Source organism: Schistocerca americana, chromosome 7 (genome assembly GCF_021461395.2).
Source record: "Schistocerca americana isolate TAMUIC-IGC-003095 chromosome 7, iqSchAmer2.1, whole genome shotgun sequence".
NCBI classification, from domain to species: Eukaryota; Metazoa; Arthropoda; class Insecta; order Orthoptera; family Acrididae; genus Schistocerca; species Schistocerca americana.
In genome coordinates this window covers 487,476,973-487,492,755 of record NC_060125.1, presented here as the reverse complement: position 1 = coordinate 487,492,755, position 15,783 = coordinate 487,476,973, and the positions used below count along the sequence as shown (strand labels likewise).

Here is a 15,783-nt window from a genome sequence, read left to right as displayed (position 1 = left end):
ACGACTGGCAGAACATATCGGAGGCCTATTCTTATTATTTATTATTTATTATTATTGGCCTACCTCCACTAGAAAATTCACTCCAAATACAAATTCCAGCACGATAATGTCTGGCTGATTGGAATTCGATAGTAGGAAAAGGGAGAGAAGGAAACATAGTAGGTGAATATGGACTGGGGGGAAGAAATGAAACAGGATGCCGCCTAGTAGAATTTTTCAGAGAGCATAACTTAATCATAGCTAACATTTGGTTCAAGAATCATAAAAGAAGGTTGTATACATGAAAGAAGCCTGGAGATACTAGAAGATAGATTATATAATGGTAAGACAGAGATTTAGGAACCAGGTTTTAAATTGTAAGACATTTCTAGGGGCAGATGTGGACTCTGACCACATTCTATTGGTTATGAACTGTAGATTAAAACTGAAGAAACTGCAAAAAGGTGGGAATTTGAGGAGATGGGACCTGGATAAACTGAAAGAACCAGAAGTTGTACAGAGTTTCAGGGAGAGCATAAGGGAACAATTGACAGGAATGGGGGAAAGAAGTACAGTAGAAGAAGAATGGGTAGCTTTGAGGGATGAAGTAGCGAAGGCAGCAGAGGACCAAGCAGGTAAAACGACGAGGGCTAGTAGAAATCCTTGGGTAACAGAAGAAATATTGAATATAATTGATGAAAGGAGAAAATATAAAAATGCAATAAAGCAGGCAAAAAGGAATACAAACGTCTCAAAAATGAGATCGACAGGAAATGCAAAATGGCTAAGCAGGGATGCCTAGACGACAAATGTAAAGATGTAGAGGCTTATCTCACTAAGGGTATAATAGATACTGCCTACAGGAAAATTAATGAGACCTTTGGAGAAAAGAGAACCACTTGTATGAATATCAAGAGCTCAGATGGAAACCCAGTTCTAGGCAAAAAAGGGAAAGCAAAAAGGTGGAAGGAGTATATAGAGGGTCTATACAAGAGCGATGTACTTGAGGACAATATTATGGAAATGGAAGAGGATGTAGATGAAGATGAAATGGGAGATATGATACTGCGTGAAGAGTTTCACAGAGCACTGAAAGACCTAAGTTAAAACAAGGCCCCGGGAGTAGACAACATTCCATTAGAACTACAGACAGCCTTGGGAGAGCCAGTCCTGAGAAAACTCTACCATCTGGTGAGCAAGATGTACGATAAAGGCGAAATACCCTCAGACTTAAAGAAGAATATAATAATTCTAATCTCAAAGAAATCAGGTGTTGACAGATGTGAAAATTATCGAACTATCAGTTTAATAAGTCACAGCTGCAAAATACTAACGCGAATTCTTAACAGACAAATGGAAAAACTGGTAGACGCTAACCTCGGGGAAGATCAGTTTGGATTCCGTAGAAATGTTTGAACTCTTGAAGCAATGATAACCCTATGACTTATCTTAGAAGAAAGATTAATGAAAGGCAAATCTATGTTTCTAGCATTTGTAGACTTAGAGAAAGCTTTTGACAATGTTGACTGGAATACTCTCTTTCAAATTCTAAACGTGGCAGGGGTAAAATACAGGGAGCGAAAGGCTATTTACAATTTGTACAGAAACCAGATGGCAGTTATAAGAGTCGAGGGACATGAAAGAGAAGCAGTGGTTGGGAAGGGAGTGAGACAGGGTTGTAGCCTCTCCTAGATGTTATTCAATCTGTATATTGAGCAAGCAGTAAAGGAAACAAAAGAAGACTTTGAGGTTCGCCGATGACATTGTAATTCTGTCAGAGACAGCAAAGGCCTTGGAAGAGCAGTTGAACGGACTGGACAGTGTCTTGAAAGGAGAATAAAAGATGAACGTCAACAAAAGCAAAACGAGGATAGTGGAATGTAGTCGAATTAAGTCGGATGATGCTGAGGGAATTAAATTAGGAAATGAGACACTTAAAGTAGTAAAGGAGTTTTGCTATTTGGGGAGCAAAATAACTGATGATGTTCGAAGTAGAGAGGATATAAAATGTAGACTGGCAGTGGCAAGGAAAGCGTTTCTGAAGAAGAGAAATTTCTTAACATCGAGTATAGATTTAAGTGTCAGGAAGTCGTTTCTGAAAGTATTTGTATGGAGTGTAGCCATGTATGGAAGTGGAACATGGACGATAAATAGTTTGGACAAGAAGAGAATAGAAGCTTTTGAAATGTGGTGCTACAGAAGAATGCTGAAGATTAGATGGGGAAAACACATAACTAATGAGAGGTATTGAATAGAATTGGAGAGAAGAGGAGTTTGCGGCACAACTTGACTAGGAGAAAGGATCGGTTGGTAGGACATGTTCTGAGGCATCGAGGGATCACCAATTTAGTATTGGAGGGTAGCGTGGAGGATAAAAATCGTAGAGGGAGACCAAGAGATGAATACACTAAGCAGATTTAGAAGAATGTAGGTTGCAGTACGTACTGGGAGATGAAGAAGTTTGCACAGGATACAGTGGCATGGAGAGTTGCATCAAACCAGTCTCAGGACTGAAGACCACAACAACTACACAATGTCTGCAAAACCGTACTTCTCTTTATTATTATTATTGACTATCATTAATCCACTACAAAATTCAAATTCCAACATGATAATGCCTCGAAAACTGTACTTCTATTTTTTATTATTTATTATCATTTATTATTATTATTTATTCAAGATGTCCGATTTTCTCCGCGAGAAAGCCATTTGCGTTACATCCATAACAAAAATCTATCAAGTTCAAATACCAACACCATAATAGATGATACATACGAACTTTTGCGGTCACTTATCTTTCTTCACTGCTAACCTATCAAAATTGCGTCAAATAATAATGTGGACTTATAGCAACCTAACTCACATCCTTTGATTTTGCAGGGGGAAAGGGACTAAAGTCTTTATTTCAAGCAGTACGGTCATCACTTGTTCTCCAACACAATCAGTACACGTCTTCGAGATCACAGCAATGCCCAATGCAGTCGCCACAACGACCGCACTCCAACTGAATTAGTTCAAATCGTCGCCACACACTGGCCCCGCTGGCCAGCGTGTGGGCTGTTGCCTACGGTGGTGACATGACGTGGCGCGCTGGGGCCGGACCACGCTTGCCGCTGGACCGGCGATCGCTTCCACATCGTAAACATGTTTTCGCTGGACACGCTGGAACTTGCCGAGGTTGACGTCACAACGGTCCCTTGTCCGTTCACTACCTGTATTCGTCGCCTCCGCACGTTTCTCGCCAAAATTGTTGGCCTGGGAGCGGAATCACACACAAAGGTCGGCCGTTCTGCTCAGCACGTGGTTCGGCAAAGAATTCCCTGCCACACTTTTGGCGCAAAAGTTGATTTCCTGGGCACGTTCAATCCTGTCGATGCTGACCATTCGCCACACTACACGTGTCTTTGTGCGACCGACAACGCCGTGCTACACTTTTGGCGCCAAAGTTTGCTCAACAGTGAATCCGCCATGACTGTACAAGAGCACGTTTGGTCGCCACAAGACTCCTCGCTAAGTTAATTCACTCTCTCTCGCGCCGCGCCGCCGCCCCGCTCACGTCCGACCTCTTACGTTACACACCCTCGATCGCCCCCTCCAAACACGCGACGGACACAGTTTTCTGTAAATATGCTAACACTCACATCGCTCATCTAACCTATCAATTACCTAAGTACTTAATTCGATTTCAATTTTAATCATATTAAATAATTCAATTTACAATTTCATATACATTTGCAAAGATTTTCAACTACCTACTTTCAACTACCTACTTTCAAATACTCTTAGAGGACCAAACCGCAACCTCTTCCTAGGAACACTCACCAAGTTTGAATTCTGTCTGTAAAGAAACGTCACTTGCGCTTTCGCTACCAACCTAAGAAAATTGCTCGTAAACAAAGTGCACTTGTACTAACCTCATCCACCTGACCACCACATCCTCCTAGGATCAGGTGCCAAGTTTTAAATCTCCCAGTAAACAAACCTCATTTGCGTCTTCGCTACCAACGTAAGAAAATTGCTGGAAACGAGGCGTACCACCACCACCAGCACTGCCTAGGGGGCCGGTGGTAAGAGGACTCAGCCCGCACTAGGCTGATGGAAGGAGGTAGGAGTGTACTTTATTTATTTGGGAGCAATTTATTTAGGCATGGAGTATATTTGTCACAAAACACCCGCACTGATCTGTCTGCGGTCATGTGACACAGCCCACAAACACATAAATAACTCCTAATTTCACCACACAATAGCAAACTGCTCTTAAATAATGCAGTACACAATGTCTGCAATTGAGCTCTGTACTCTTAAACCCTCCAAATAACGCACAGCACAGTGCACAGACATGCTCACAAAATGGTGCAACAGACGTTACCAAATACCCTCACCCAATACCCTGCCCCCAGCTGCCAAACCGACCAAAAGTCTCTGCTCGGCCTCCCCCAAACATGACCTCGTCACAGTTGCATTCGTGCCTAACACCGGAGAAATTCATATACCAATGTGCCTTAGATTACGCTTCAAGGCAGGCCGCACGTACGTGCGGTCAGGGGGAGGGTGTGGTTCCAGAGCCTCTAGCTAAGTTCAGCTTGCGCACGCTCGTGACAGCCGACCAGAAAGGTCACTCTCCTCTGACACATGTGAAAGCTGCATTGTTCTTCTCATGTATACCGCTGGCGTCTCAGGTCTGGACCTGCCTTAGTCCATCAACAAAGGAGGTGGCTTACAAAACACTCGTTCGACCTATACTTGAGTATTGCTCATCAGTGTGGGATCCGTACCAGATCGGTCTGACGGAGGAGATAGAGAAGATCCAAAGAAGAGCGGCGCGTTTCGTCACAGGGTTATTTGGTAACCGTGATAGCGTTACGGAGATGTTTAATAAACTCAAGTGGCAGACTCTGCAAGAGAGGCGCTCTGCATCGCGGTGTAGCTTGCTCGCCAGGTTTCGAGAGGGTGCGTTTCTGGATGAGGTATCGAATATATTGCTTCCCCCTACTTATACCTCCCGAGGAGATCACGAATGTAAAATTAGAGAGATTAGAGCGCGCACGGAGGCTTTCAGACAGTCGTTCTTCCCGCGAACCATACGCGACTGGAACAGGGAAGGGAGGTAATGACAGTGGCACGTAAAGTGCCCTCCGCCACACATCGTTGGGTGGCTTGCGGAGTATCAATGTAGATGTAGATGTAGACATGTCTATTGTCAGAATAGCCCATATCTCGTTGACACACACGATTAACGCCGCCGCGAAAACACTTACTGCTCGCCTGCAAGCGAGATGGTGACAGAAAATCAATCACTCTGATCTGCGTTGCACGGGGGTGTAATGATTGACAGCACTCTATTTTATTTTTTCAAACAACTTATTTAACCATCCAGTATATCTATCACACTATCACAAAACACCCACCCAGATGTGCCCGTGGTCATGTTGCACAGCCCACAGACACGCACCCAACTCATTATTTCAGTACACGCAATAGCAAACTGCTACTAAATAGTTCTTCACACTTACGTGTAGATACGCTCAGTACTCGTAAACTATCCAAATAATGCATAGCAGAGCCTGCAGATCCCCTCGCAAAAATAACTCAGCAGACGTGCGCAGGTACCCCCTACCGCACCCAGTTCACAGGATCGTGAAGTCACGCATCCGTCTGATTACAGAACGCGGACAGCCCTTGCTCGGCTTCCGCAATCGTGAGCTGGCGCGGTCGACGAGCTCGTCAGCTGTCTAATCACACACAGACGTCTGTCCAGGACCGTGATCCGTCACAACCCCGAGCCAAGACCACCGAACACGGGTGAAAGTCAAGTTTATATCAACGTAGCATAATTCCAAAGCGCAGCCTCCATACGCTAGACACATCATAGCAGCACATGTCTTTACCTCCTATGACACAATAGCACACTTCACATTGCTCCTGACAGGACATTACACGGCCCTTTAACTAAACATAACTACACATCCCTGCTCTCGCCTCGTCACGTGACCAGCCATCTAAAACCTTCTCAATGTTATTCTTATTTTACAACATTTAAAAAAAAAAAAAAAGATGATAATTTACTCCTCCCACCGCACCTAACCTCACACCTGTCCCACCATCAACATACGCAACCGTCCTCAACCCTATCTTGACACTCATATATCACCCCACAAACCATGTCCATCAATCACTTTACCATTCTCATCCCCCCTTTCCGAATTACAAACGTAGCCTCTATCTAAACACCAATAAACTCATCTTTCTCGCATTTTCAACAGTAAAATTAATTTTACACACACTTCGAAATACCAAACGCAATTAAAGAGTCAAACTTTTATACAGACCATCAAGCACATACCAAACTCACACCAATATTCAAAGCCTGGTCCATATTTACCACCTCCAACTTGAATTAAATATTATTAATATTGCCTCAACATTCTGCCAGCGCTCCATTGGGACCTATTTTACCGCTCTTAACTGTTGTCACTCGCGGTCGAATATCACTATCTATAGATTCCATAAATTTCCACATAAAAAAAATCTAGTCCAATTATCTATGTCCTCAAGTTGCACCCTCTCACGGTAGCATACAAACTCATCTTCTCTACCATTATACAACTTTTATCAGCGACGCGCCTCAGTTGCTATCCCCAATAATGAATACCCGACCAGCGTGCGTAAGGCCTGTGAAGACATCGCCGACGCGGGTTTGTGTACTGTAATCATAATCACATTTCATTGAACAACAAGGAAAGACGCTAATTCGCTCGTCCTCGATGTTCAAATGTCTCACTCCTTCCATCATGCATTACACTTCATCCATTCAACATACACATTCATTCGCGCCGCCGTTAAGAGACTCCTATATCCGAACACATAGCATCATTCAACAACTATCACTTGCTCTTATCTAATAACTTATCCATCAGGTCACCCCTTTCTTTCTTTCAGCAGGAGACAGTTATTTTTTACAGTGCTAGCTAAATTGCGCCATCACTTAACATCACCAATCGTGAAACATATCTTCAAATACGTAAACACTCTTTCTCCATTACACAGTGTTCCCGCTGAGGACATGACCTTCAATATTACAGTTCTTAATCCAATAACCACCAAAACAAGTACTAAATGCTCAAACTAATCCCATTGCACTTGTAAGTAGGCTATTTAGGTTTTTATATTGGTATCACCACGTAGCGCTCTGTATGAAAATCACTGGCTGTGTTGTGTGCAGTCTGTGGCTGGTTGGCATTGTTGTAATACTCGCTGTTGTAGTGTTGGGCAGTTGGATGTGAACAGCGCGTAGCGTTGCGCAGTTGGAGGTGAGCCGCCGGCAGTGGTGGATGGCGAAGTTTTGAGAGCGGATGATCTGGACGTGTGTCCATCAGAGAGAGTAAATTTGAAAGACTGTATGTCACGAACTGATATATACATTATGATTTTTGAACACTATTAAGGTAAGTACATTGTTTGTTCTCTATCAAAATCTTTCATTTGCTAACTATGCCTATCAGTAGTTAGTGCCTTCAGTAGTTATAATATTTTATTCAGCTGGCAGTTTGAAAATCAAATAACGTAAGGGGTTAACCAGCACAGTAATAAAGATACAATTCAATTTCCTATACAGTACAAAATCACCATTTTACATCAGAGCATCCTCAGTCGACCCGAGGCGCTCTCAGAACAATTCAGCTAGTTCGAGAGCCTTTTCCTGTTGGCAGAAACGCATCAGCCTTTCTGATCAGACATCTCCAGACTCGCGTACTAGAAGATCAAAAATATTTTTAATATAATATTATAAAATTCACCTCGTACTCGTCGATATTAACCACAGTCCTAGTACTTTAGCGTGCCACAGACCTCTGACTAACTAGAATTCCTACCCCGCACAGACATTAACATGGATTGATGCACGGCCTCTCACAGGAAACTATACCTTGCACCTTGTAAATCATATTCTTACAGTCGATAGCATACCATTGAATGATTTTTAATAAAGGACAGCGACAACACAAGAAAATTAGAAGAGCCTGGTGACGTTGTGGCGACTTTCCAAACTACCCCCTGAAAGTGATTGACAGCCTCTACATTTAAACTCATATGTCGCAATGACCCAATAGTTGATAACTCTGAGTTCCATTTCTAGTGATTGTTCATTTTGCACACAAGTACGGGATCACCGTTTTCGGTGCTACCAACACCAGAAGTTGCGGTCCATTAATGAAAATTTGTTCCCCAACTCAAACAAGCATTGTCACTCAATCATTATGTGCACGGATGGGATGGATAAGACACCACCAATCTACTGTAATATTCATCACAGCTGATAACGCGAAAATTTTTATAGTAAGTCCAACACTGGCCAATCATGTGGCAGCATGTTTTCCTAATTTCAGTATCATAGCTAAACTATACCTCCTCCACTTTGCAAGTATCATTGCCAGCATTGATAGATGACTGCTCAGTACATCCATTCACACTTAATGCACACAGTGCGGGTGTTTTGTGACAAATATACTCCATGCCTAAATAAAAGGGCTCTAAATAAATACAGAGGTGTCCAAAAAGAATGTATCCACTGTTTAAAAGTCCATAACTGGCAAACTAATTGATGGAGTTGGCTCATCTTTGGAACTGTAATAGTCTGTAGTTCTGGCAATCGCCACGCAAGCGCTGTATTGCCTTGTTTTGTTTTTTTAGATGACAGTCGCCAGATAGTCAGCGTTTTGTTCTTAGTTGGACCTAGTTACTCGAGTAAACATGGCTGGCAAGACTTACATTAGATGAATGGAAGTCAGTTTTGAAGTGGTATTTTAAGTACGAAAATATTAATGAGGTTCAACTGCAATGGCGAAAGCAGTATCAAACAGAGTCACCGAAACGTTTAACAATTCGTCGCATTCGAGACAAATCTGAAGCCGAAGGCTGTGTTAAAAATGTACACAAACAAAGATTTGGACGACTTGTAACAGTAACAAGTTGAGCTAACTCCCGTCGTGTGTTACAACAATTCACTCGCTCACCACACAAGTCAGTGACACAGTGTGCACGTGAAACTGGAGTGAGTCGCTCAAGTGTTCGGCGAATTTCGAAGACAGCAAAGTGGAAGTGCTACATCCAACGACTGCTACACGCAATTAACGAAGACGAGTCAGATCGTAGGATGGAGTACTGCGAGTGGTTTACTATCATGGTGCGCAACGATGAAGAGTTTGCAGAGATGATTGTGTGGTGTGATGAGGTGCAGTTCAAACTCAATGATACAGTAAATCGCCACAATTGCATCTACTGGGCCGCCGAAAATCCGAACGTCCATGTAGACAAAGCAGTGAATTTGCCAGGAGTAAATCTGTGGTGTGGGTTGTCTTACCGGGACTTGATTGGGCCATTCTTCTTTAACGGCACAATTACCGGTGAGGTGTACCTTCAGAAGCTTCAGACATCCATTTTACCTGCCATCCGAGACTTTTATGGAGACGGAAGAGTTTACTTTCAACAAGATGGTGCCCCAGCCCACTACCAAAATCGTGTTAGGGCGTATCTCGACGAAAATGTACCAGGATGATGGATAGGCCGTAGAGATGCTGTGGAGTACCCACCACGTTCCCCAGACCTAACTCCTTTGGAATTTTACCTGTGTGAAACACCACTAAAGGACGTCGTTTATCGACAAAGCCACGCACAACTTCGAGAATCCGTCGTACATTCATGTGCAAATATCCAACTGAACACGTTGCAGTCAGGAGTTCGTGCTGCAGTTCGGTGGCATCGTTTGAGTGTGGATGTTAATGGTGACCATTTCGAACACCTACAGTGATATCTTTAAGTTTGACTTTAACCTACACTTTTGCCAAAAATGAGACAACTCTGTCAATTAGTTTGCGAGTTATGGACTTTTAAACAGTGGATATATTTTTTTGGACCCCACTGTAGAGTGCAGTCCTTCCTTACTTCCCCGAGCAGCATAGGGCAGTCCGAGCGGATTTTGCAATATGACGACAATGTGGCCAGACTGTAAGTGAGTCAAAAAATAAATGGACAAATTTATCTGTAGAGGAGTTACAGGCCTGGATTGGAATGAATATCTTGATGGGTGTGGTTGTGTTGCCAAGTGTAGTGCACTGCTGGAGTTCAGAACCTGTCTTAGGTCAGCCTTACAAATCGAAACCTATGACATGCAAACGTTTCAAAAAGATATGTGAAACTATTCACATATTCTGATGTCGGGGGGGGGGGGGGGGGGGGGGTGGGAGGGGGGGGGGGTGTCCTATGTACTAAGTCAGCTGGACCATGGACTGAGTGGCGAATACAGAGGGTGGTGGTGCTGTCTATCTCTAGTTGTTTAAATAAAGACAGGTGTATGATTTTGAAAAGGTGACAATTAGGGAGCAGGATATTTTAGATGGATTATTATTCAGAGAAATTAAGAGTTGTTCGGTTCTACAGGCGTGAATGTTTTGAATTATTTAGGTGTGCTTCAGATGTCTGTAGGCTGTGCAGTGGCTTTTTTGCCGGTTTACAATTAGCAAGAGTGCGTGTAGAGCCTTATACATGAGTTATGTAGGAGTAGTTTGCAGTTCTGTATGCTGTGGGGGCATGTCAGAGGGTGTGTTCTGTGATACATATACTCCATCCCTAAATAAATTGCTCCCAAATAAATAAAGTACACTCCTACCTCCTTCCATCAGCCTAGTGCGGGCTGAGTCCTCTTACCACCGGCCCCCTAGGCAGTGCTGGTGGTGGTGGTACGCTTCGTTTCCAGCAATTTTCTTACGTTGGTAGCGAAGACGCAAATGAGGTTTGTTTACTGGGAGATTTAAAACTTGGCACCTGATCCTAGGAGGATGTGGTGGTCAGGTGGATGAGGTTAGTACAAGTGCGCTTTGTTTACGAGCAATTTTCTTAGGTTGGTAGCGAAAGCGCAAGTGACGTTTCTTTACTGATAGAATTCAAACTCAGTGGGGGTTCCTAGGAAGAGGTTGCGGTCTGGTCCTCTAAAAGTATTTGAAAGTAGTTAGTTGAACACCTTTGCAAATGTATATGAAATTGTAAATTGAATTATTTAATATGATTAAAATTTAAATCGAGTTAATTACTTAGGTAATTGATAGGTTAGATGCGCAATGTGGGTGTTACATATTTACAGAAGACTATGTCCATTGCCTGTATGGAGGGCGCGATTGAGGGTGTGTAAAGCAATGGTCGGACGTGAGTGGTGCGGCGGCGCGGCGCGAGAGAGAGTGAATTAACTTAGCGAGGGGTCTTGTGACAATCATGGCGGATTCAGCTGTTGAGCGAACTTTGGCGCCAAAAGTGTAGCACGGCATTCTCGGTCGCACAAATACATGTGTTGTGTGGCGAACGGTCGGCTTCGACAGGTTTGAACGTGCCCAGGAAATCAACTTTCGCGCCAAAAGTGTGGAAGGGCATTCTTTGTCGAACCACGTGCTGAGCGGAACGGCCGACCTTTGTGTGTGATTCCACTCCCAGGCAAACAATTTTGGCGGGAAACTTGCGGAGGCGACGAATACGGGTGGTGAACAGACAAGGGACCATTGTGACGTCAACCTCGGCAAGTTCCAGCGTGTCCAGCGAAAACATGTTTACGACGTGGGAGCGATCAGCGGTCCAGCGGCAAGCGTGGTCCGGCCCCAGTGCACCACTTCACGTCACTGCCGTAGGCCACAGCCCGCATGCTGGCTAGCGGGGCCAGGGTGTGGCGACGATTTGAACTAATTCAGTTGGAGCGCGGTCGTTGTGGCGACTGCATTGGGCATTGCTGTGATCTCTAAGATGTGTACTGATTGTGTTGGAGAACAAGTGATGACCGTACTGCTTGAAATAAAGACTTTAGTCCCTTTCCCCCTGCAAAATCAAAGGATGTTACTTAGATTGCTATAAGTCCACTTTATTATTTGACGCGATTTTGATAGGTTAGCAGTGAAGAAAGATAAGTGACCGCAAAAGTTCGTATGTGTCATCGATTATGGTGTTGGTATTTGAACTTGATAGATTTTTGTTGTGGATGTAACGCAAATGACTTTCTCGTGGAGAAAATCAGACATCTTCAATAAATAATATTAATAAATGATAATAAATAATAAAAAAATAGAAGTACAGTTTTCGAGACATTATCGTGTTGGAATTTGATTTTGGCGCAAATTTTCTAGTGGAGGTAGGCCAATAATAATATTAATAATAATAATAAATGATAATAAATGATAATGAATAATAATAAAGAAAAGTAAGGTTTTGCAGGCATTATCTTGTTGGAGTTAAAATTTGCAGCCAAAATTCAGATTTCCCGCCATTTTTTCTGGAGGTTAGGTTTGTGGACATAGCACAATTGGCCTATTTTCCCTCCAAAATCCACCATGTTGGATGACGTCATGCTCTGTTGCCAAGTGTACATGCTGCCTTCTTGGATGACATCATCGCCGCCATCTTGAATAAATTTGGCAACAATGCAGAGTGACGTGACACGAAGGTTGCTCTACTACTCTGGTGGACAGTGGTTACCAGCAGATAGACGATGAACAATGACGGCTAAGACCGTCTTCCAAGACGTTTTCGCAAGTGTTAGAGATGCTTGCAGTTGGAACAGCGAGAACGCGGTATCAGTATGGACTGTATGAGGATTGTGAAGAAGTGCCCGCAAATAAAAGCGTGGCGATATCATATATGGCAGTGGACTCCATTGTGCCCTTGAGTGCTCAGTTATGTGGAACGTGTTCAAGCCGTGCACAGCTGGGTACCGAATCTCTACGGCATCTAAGTTTCGACAATGAGTAAAACAGGAAGACAGTAGGAATGCTACCTAAAATGGAAGAATAATTAGCATGGAATCAGTTGCTTCATTTCAAGGTAGATGGAAAACATCACCTTCTGTCATTTCTGATGCAGTACCTCGGAATACAGACAATAGAAACCCAGCCAACCGAGAGATTCTGTGTGATGAAATGATACAAAAAGCAAGCTCCCTCAGGCATTAACTTACGTACTAATCTTTCTCTATTTAAAATAGAAGTCTGACTTCCTTTGCAATAAATTTAAAGTTATATGTGTAAACCACTACTGTTTCCGCCTCTAACGAAGCACGCCACATAGCTAACATACTTTCACTATCAGTTGTGTCAATCTTGTTGGTAAATTTTGTAGTAATGTCGATAACTGTTCTAAGCTATTTAAAGCAATTTCCAAAATTGTCTTATTATAATTTTCGTCATAGTAATTTCTACCAAATCTGAGATTATGATATCTTAGTTAGCCATTACTCAACGTGTGCGAGAAGCTACTATAATTTCTGTCTTATTTCTGACTGGCCAATAGCTGTCGCCAGTGTAGTAAACAAACTGATTGCTGAGGAACATGTGTTTCGTTGTTTATCTTTTGCTACTTGTGTATGTCTATATTGGAAATGTGGAGCCACATCCTATAGAACTTTTAGTTGTTTGAAAGCATTTATCTCTCAGTAACCGTGGTAAACGTCAGCGGGTAACCAGACATAATATCCGTGAAGTATAGCATTATGAATTTCCATAGGTAACGAAGTGTTTTGAGTTTGGGGAAGAACGTAGGGTCAATATAGGAGTCGATCAGTAAATCAAATCCACTGTATTGGTTCCGTTATGATTGAAACTCAGATCATTTCTTAATTAATAGATTTAAATAACAAAAGTTCATACAAGAGGAGTTTAGGTCAACACATACACGATCCATTCTACTTTTAAACAATAGGTCGACCAAACCGTTTTGTTACAATTATAAGTTAATTTCATGAGCACATAAACATATCTCTGTGACAATAGCTGATGACGATATATCCCCATGCCCTCCCTATGTAACTTGGTCCCAACATCGGCTACAGTAACTCTCGTAAAATGAGCCAATTTCTGGCTAGTGTTTCATTGAGACTTGAGACACGTCACGTTATACCGCGTCTGATGAAAATTACATCGATATGTAGGAAGAAATTATCCATTACACATTCAGTCTGTAGGAAATATCAAGCATATTCTACGTGCAGCAACATTTTAGCTCGGACAGGAGGGTTCGATTTCACGTTTCAGCCATTGCCGTACGAAAACCTGCTCAAAGAAAACAAAAAGGGTGTATGTAAAGAGTGGGAAAAAAGTACGATATATGGAGGAAAGCTACTGAATAGATATGGAGGAGATAATAAGAGGGCATAGAATAATGATATGTGAACTAAACTGTTTCGCTAATCCGCGCACACAAGGCACCATTGAACCATCGATCAGATGTTTCTCACAAATGCAGTTTGGTGTTAGGTAAATTGCAGATGGTTTCTTTTGTGGAACGAGTAGCAAAACAGCTGATGGACTCGGTAACATTTGACCTTAGTTTTTAGGTACTGTTAACATCGTTTTCTCTCATCGTTATGGTTGCTTTAATGATCTGTATCCTACAAGTTATAGCAGCTTGTAAAGCCACACTCATAAATGTGGTGTCTAATGTCACAAATGCTACAGCGCTGGTTCTGTAGCCTGTTATTGGCTGTCTCCTGTGTAGCACGTGGGCTGCGACTGGGTGCTCGATTCCGATGCTGCCGACGATCCGTGCGGCGTCTGCAAGGGCAACGGGACCATGTGCCAAAAGGTCGACCACACATTCACCCAGGCCTCGGGAAACGGTAAGTAAGCTACTGTTGTGCATACTCAGTCGCCATGCTCACAACAAGAAGAACGTGACCGGACACTGAAGCTCCTGTGCCCTCTATTAACAGGAGGATAATTTTCAGCGGCATGTAGCAACTAATGTAGACTGTTGCTTGAAGCTTCTATTCTTTCATCACTAACTGATGGAATTGATTGATTTCTCCGTTATTATTATATTCGTATTTCTGTCGGAGTCAATAGCGACAGCATACGTGAAGAGCTCTTTGTAAGTTATGTGACCCTGCGTTGCTAAAAAAAAAGCTACAAAGGCTGGCACCGAACGACCAAACTTCACAAGTTCGTGTTACAAAACTGCCATAATTTCATGTCTCTCGCTACACTCAAGGTAAAGATGTCTTGCATCGTCATTTTCTCCGTAAGAACAGAAACGAATCTCTACGAAGTGCAGATGCTTGCGAAAACGGTAGTGATTGAATTTAAGTTTAGATACTAAATAAGCAAGGCTGAGAACGAGCTTGTGACTGGTGTTTCGTGGACTGAATCACCTTCGGGTAAATAATTAAATAGCTCTTGCATCTGTGTATTTTTGTCAATTTCTGTTGAAATTGACAGCCTTCTGTCATGCCTCCTAACTATAGACGTTTATAATCCGTACTTTGAGTTTCAGTACAAGTTATATTCCCTAACTGTAACAAATTCTTTGGTCAGGATAGGTTTTCTTTGGTCATGTGGCCAATAACGTCGTTACACGTAGTTCGATCATGTGATTCCATCCAAGCGAAAATAAAAAAGTTCGTTATCAGCGATTCCATGAATTTATGTACAATACGATTTCTCATCTCGTTCACCTGAAGCTTTTCAGAGTTGTTAGAGCAGCAGTGATTCACTGAGTACAATATATTATGCTATTGTCATCATCGAGCAGAACTACCGGTTGATTCAAAAGGAAAGAACAGATTTCAATTATTTCTTACAGCCGAGCTTTAAAAGATAGAAACACATTGCGCATGTTTCCGGATAGAGGAAGGTTCATAGTTTTGACACAGCTGCGCTATTGTTTCTTTGTAGGAACGTGCGACTACGCTACAAGAGAAATCATCTTGGGTGTGTTGGAATTTGCGCAAAGTCAATCCACTGATCAAGTACAACGTGCTTTCCGCCGTCTATTAAGCAAGAA

The 15,783-nt window shown here is 42.6% G+C and overlaps 1 protein-coding gene across 1 annotated transcript in view; it reads left to right on the top strand.

The window, feature by feature from the left end:
- LOC124623033 (A disintegrin and metalloproteinase with thrombospondin motifs 7-like) overlaps positions 1-15,783 on the top strand; it is a 449,137-nt gene that overhangs the window by 321,821 nt on the left and 111,533 nt on the right. Inside the window, exon 12 of the mRNA XM_047148825.1 lies at positions 14,500-14,620. Within this exon, the coding sequence (XP_047004781.1) occupies positions 14,500-14,620 (121 nt within the window). The remainder of the gene's footprint in view (positions 1-14,499; positions 14,621-15,783) is intronic.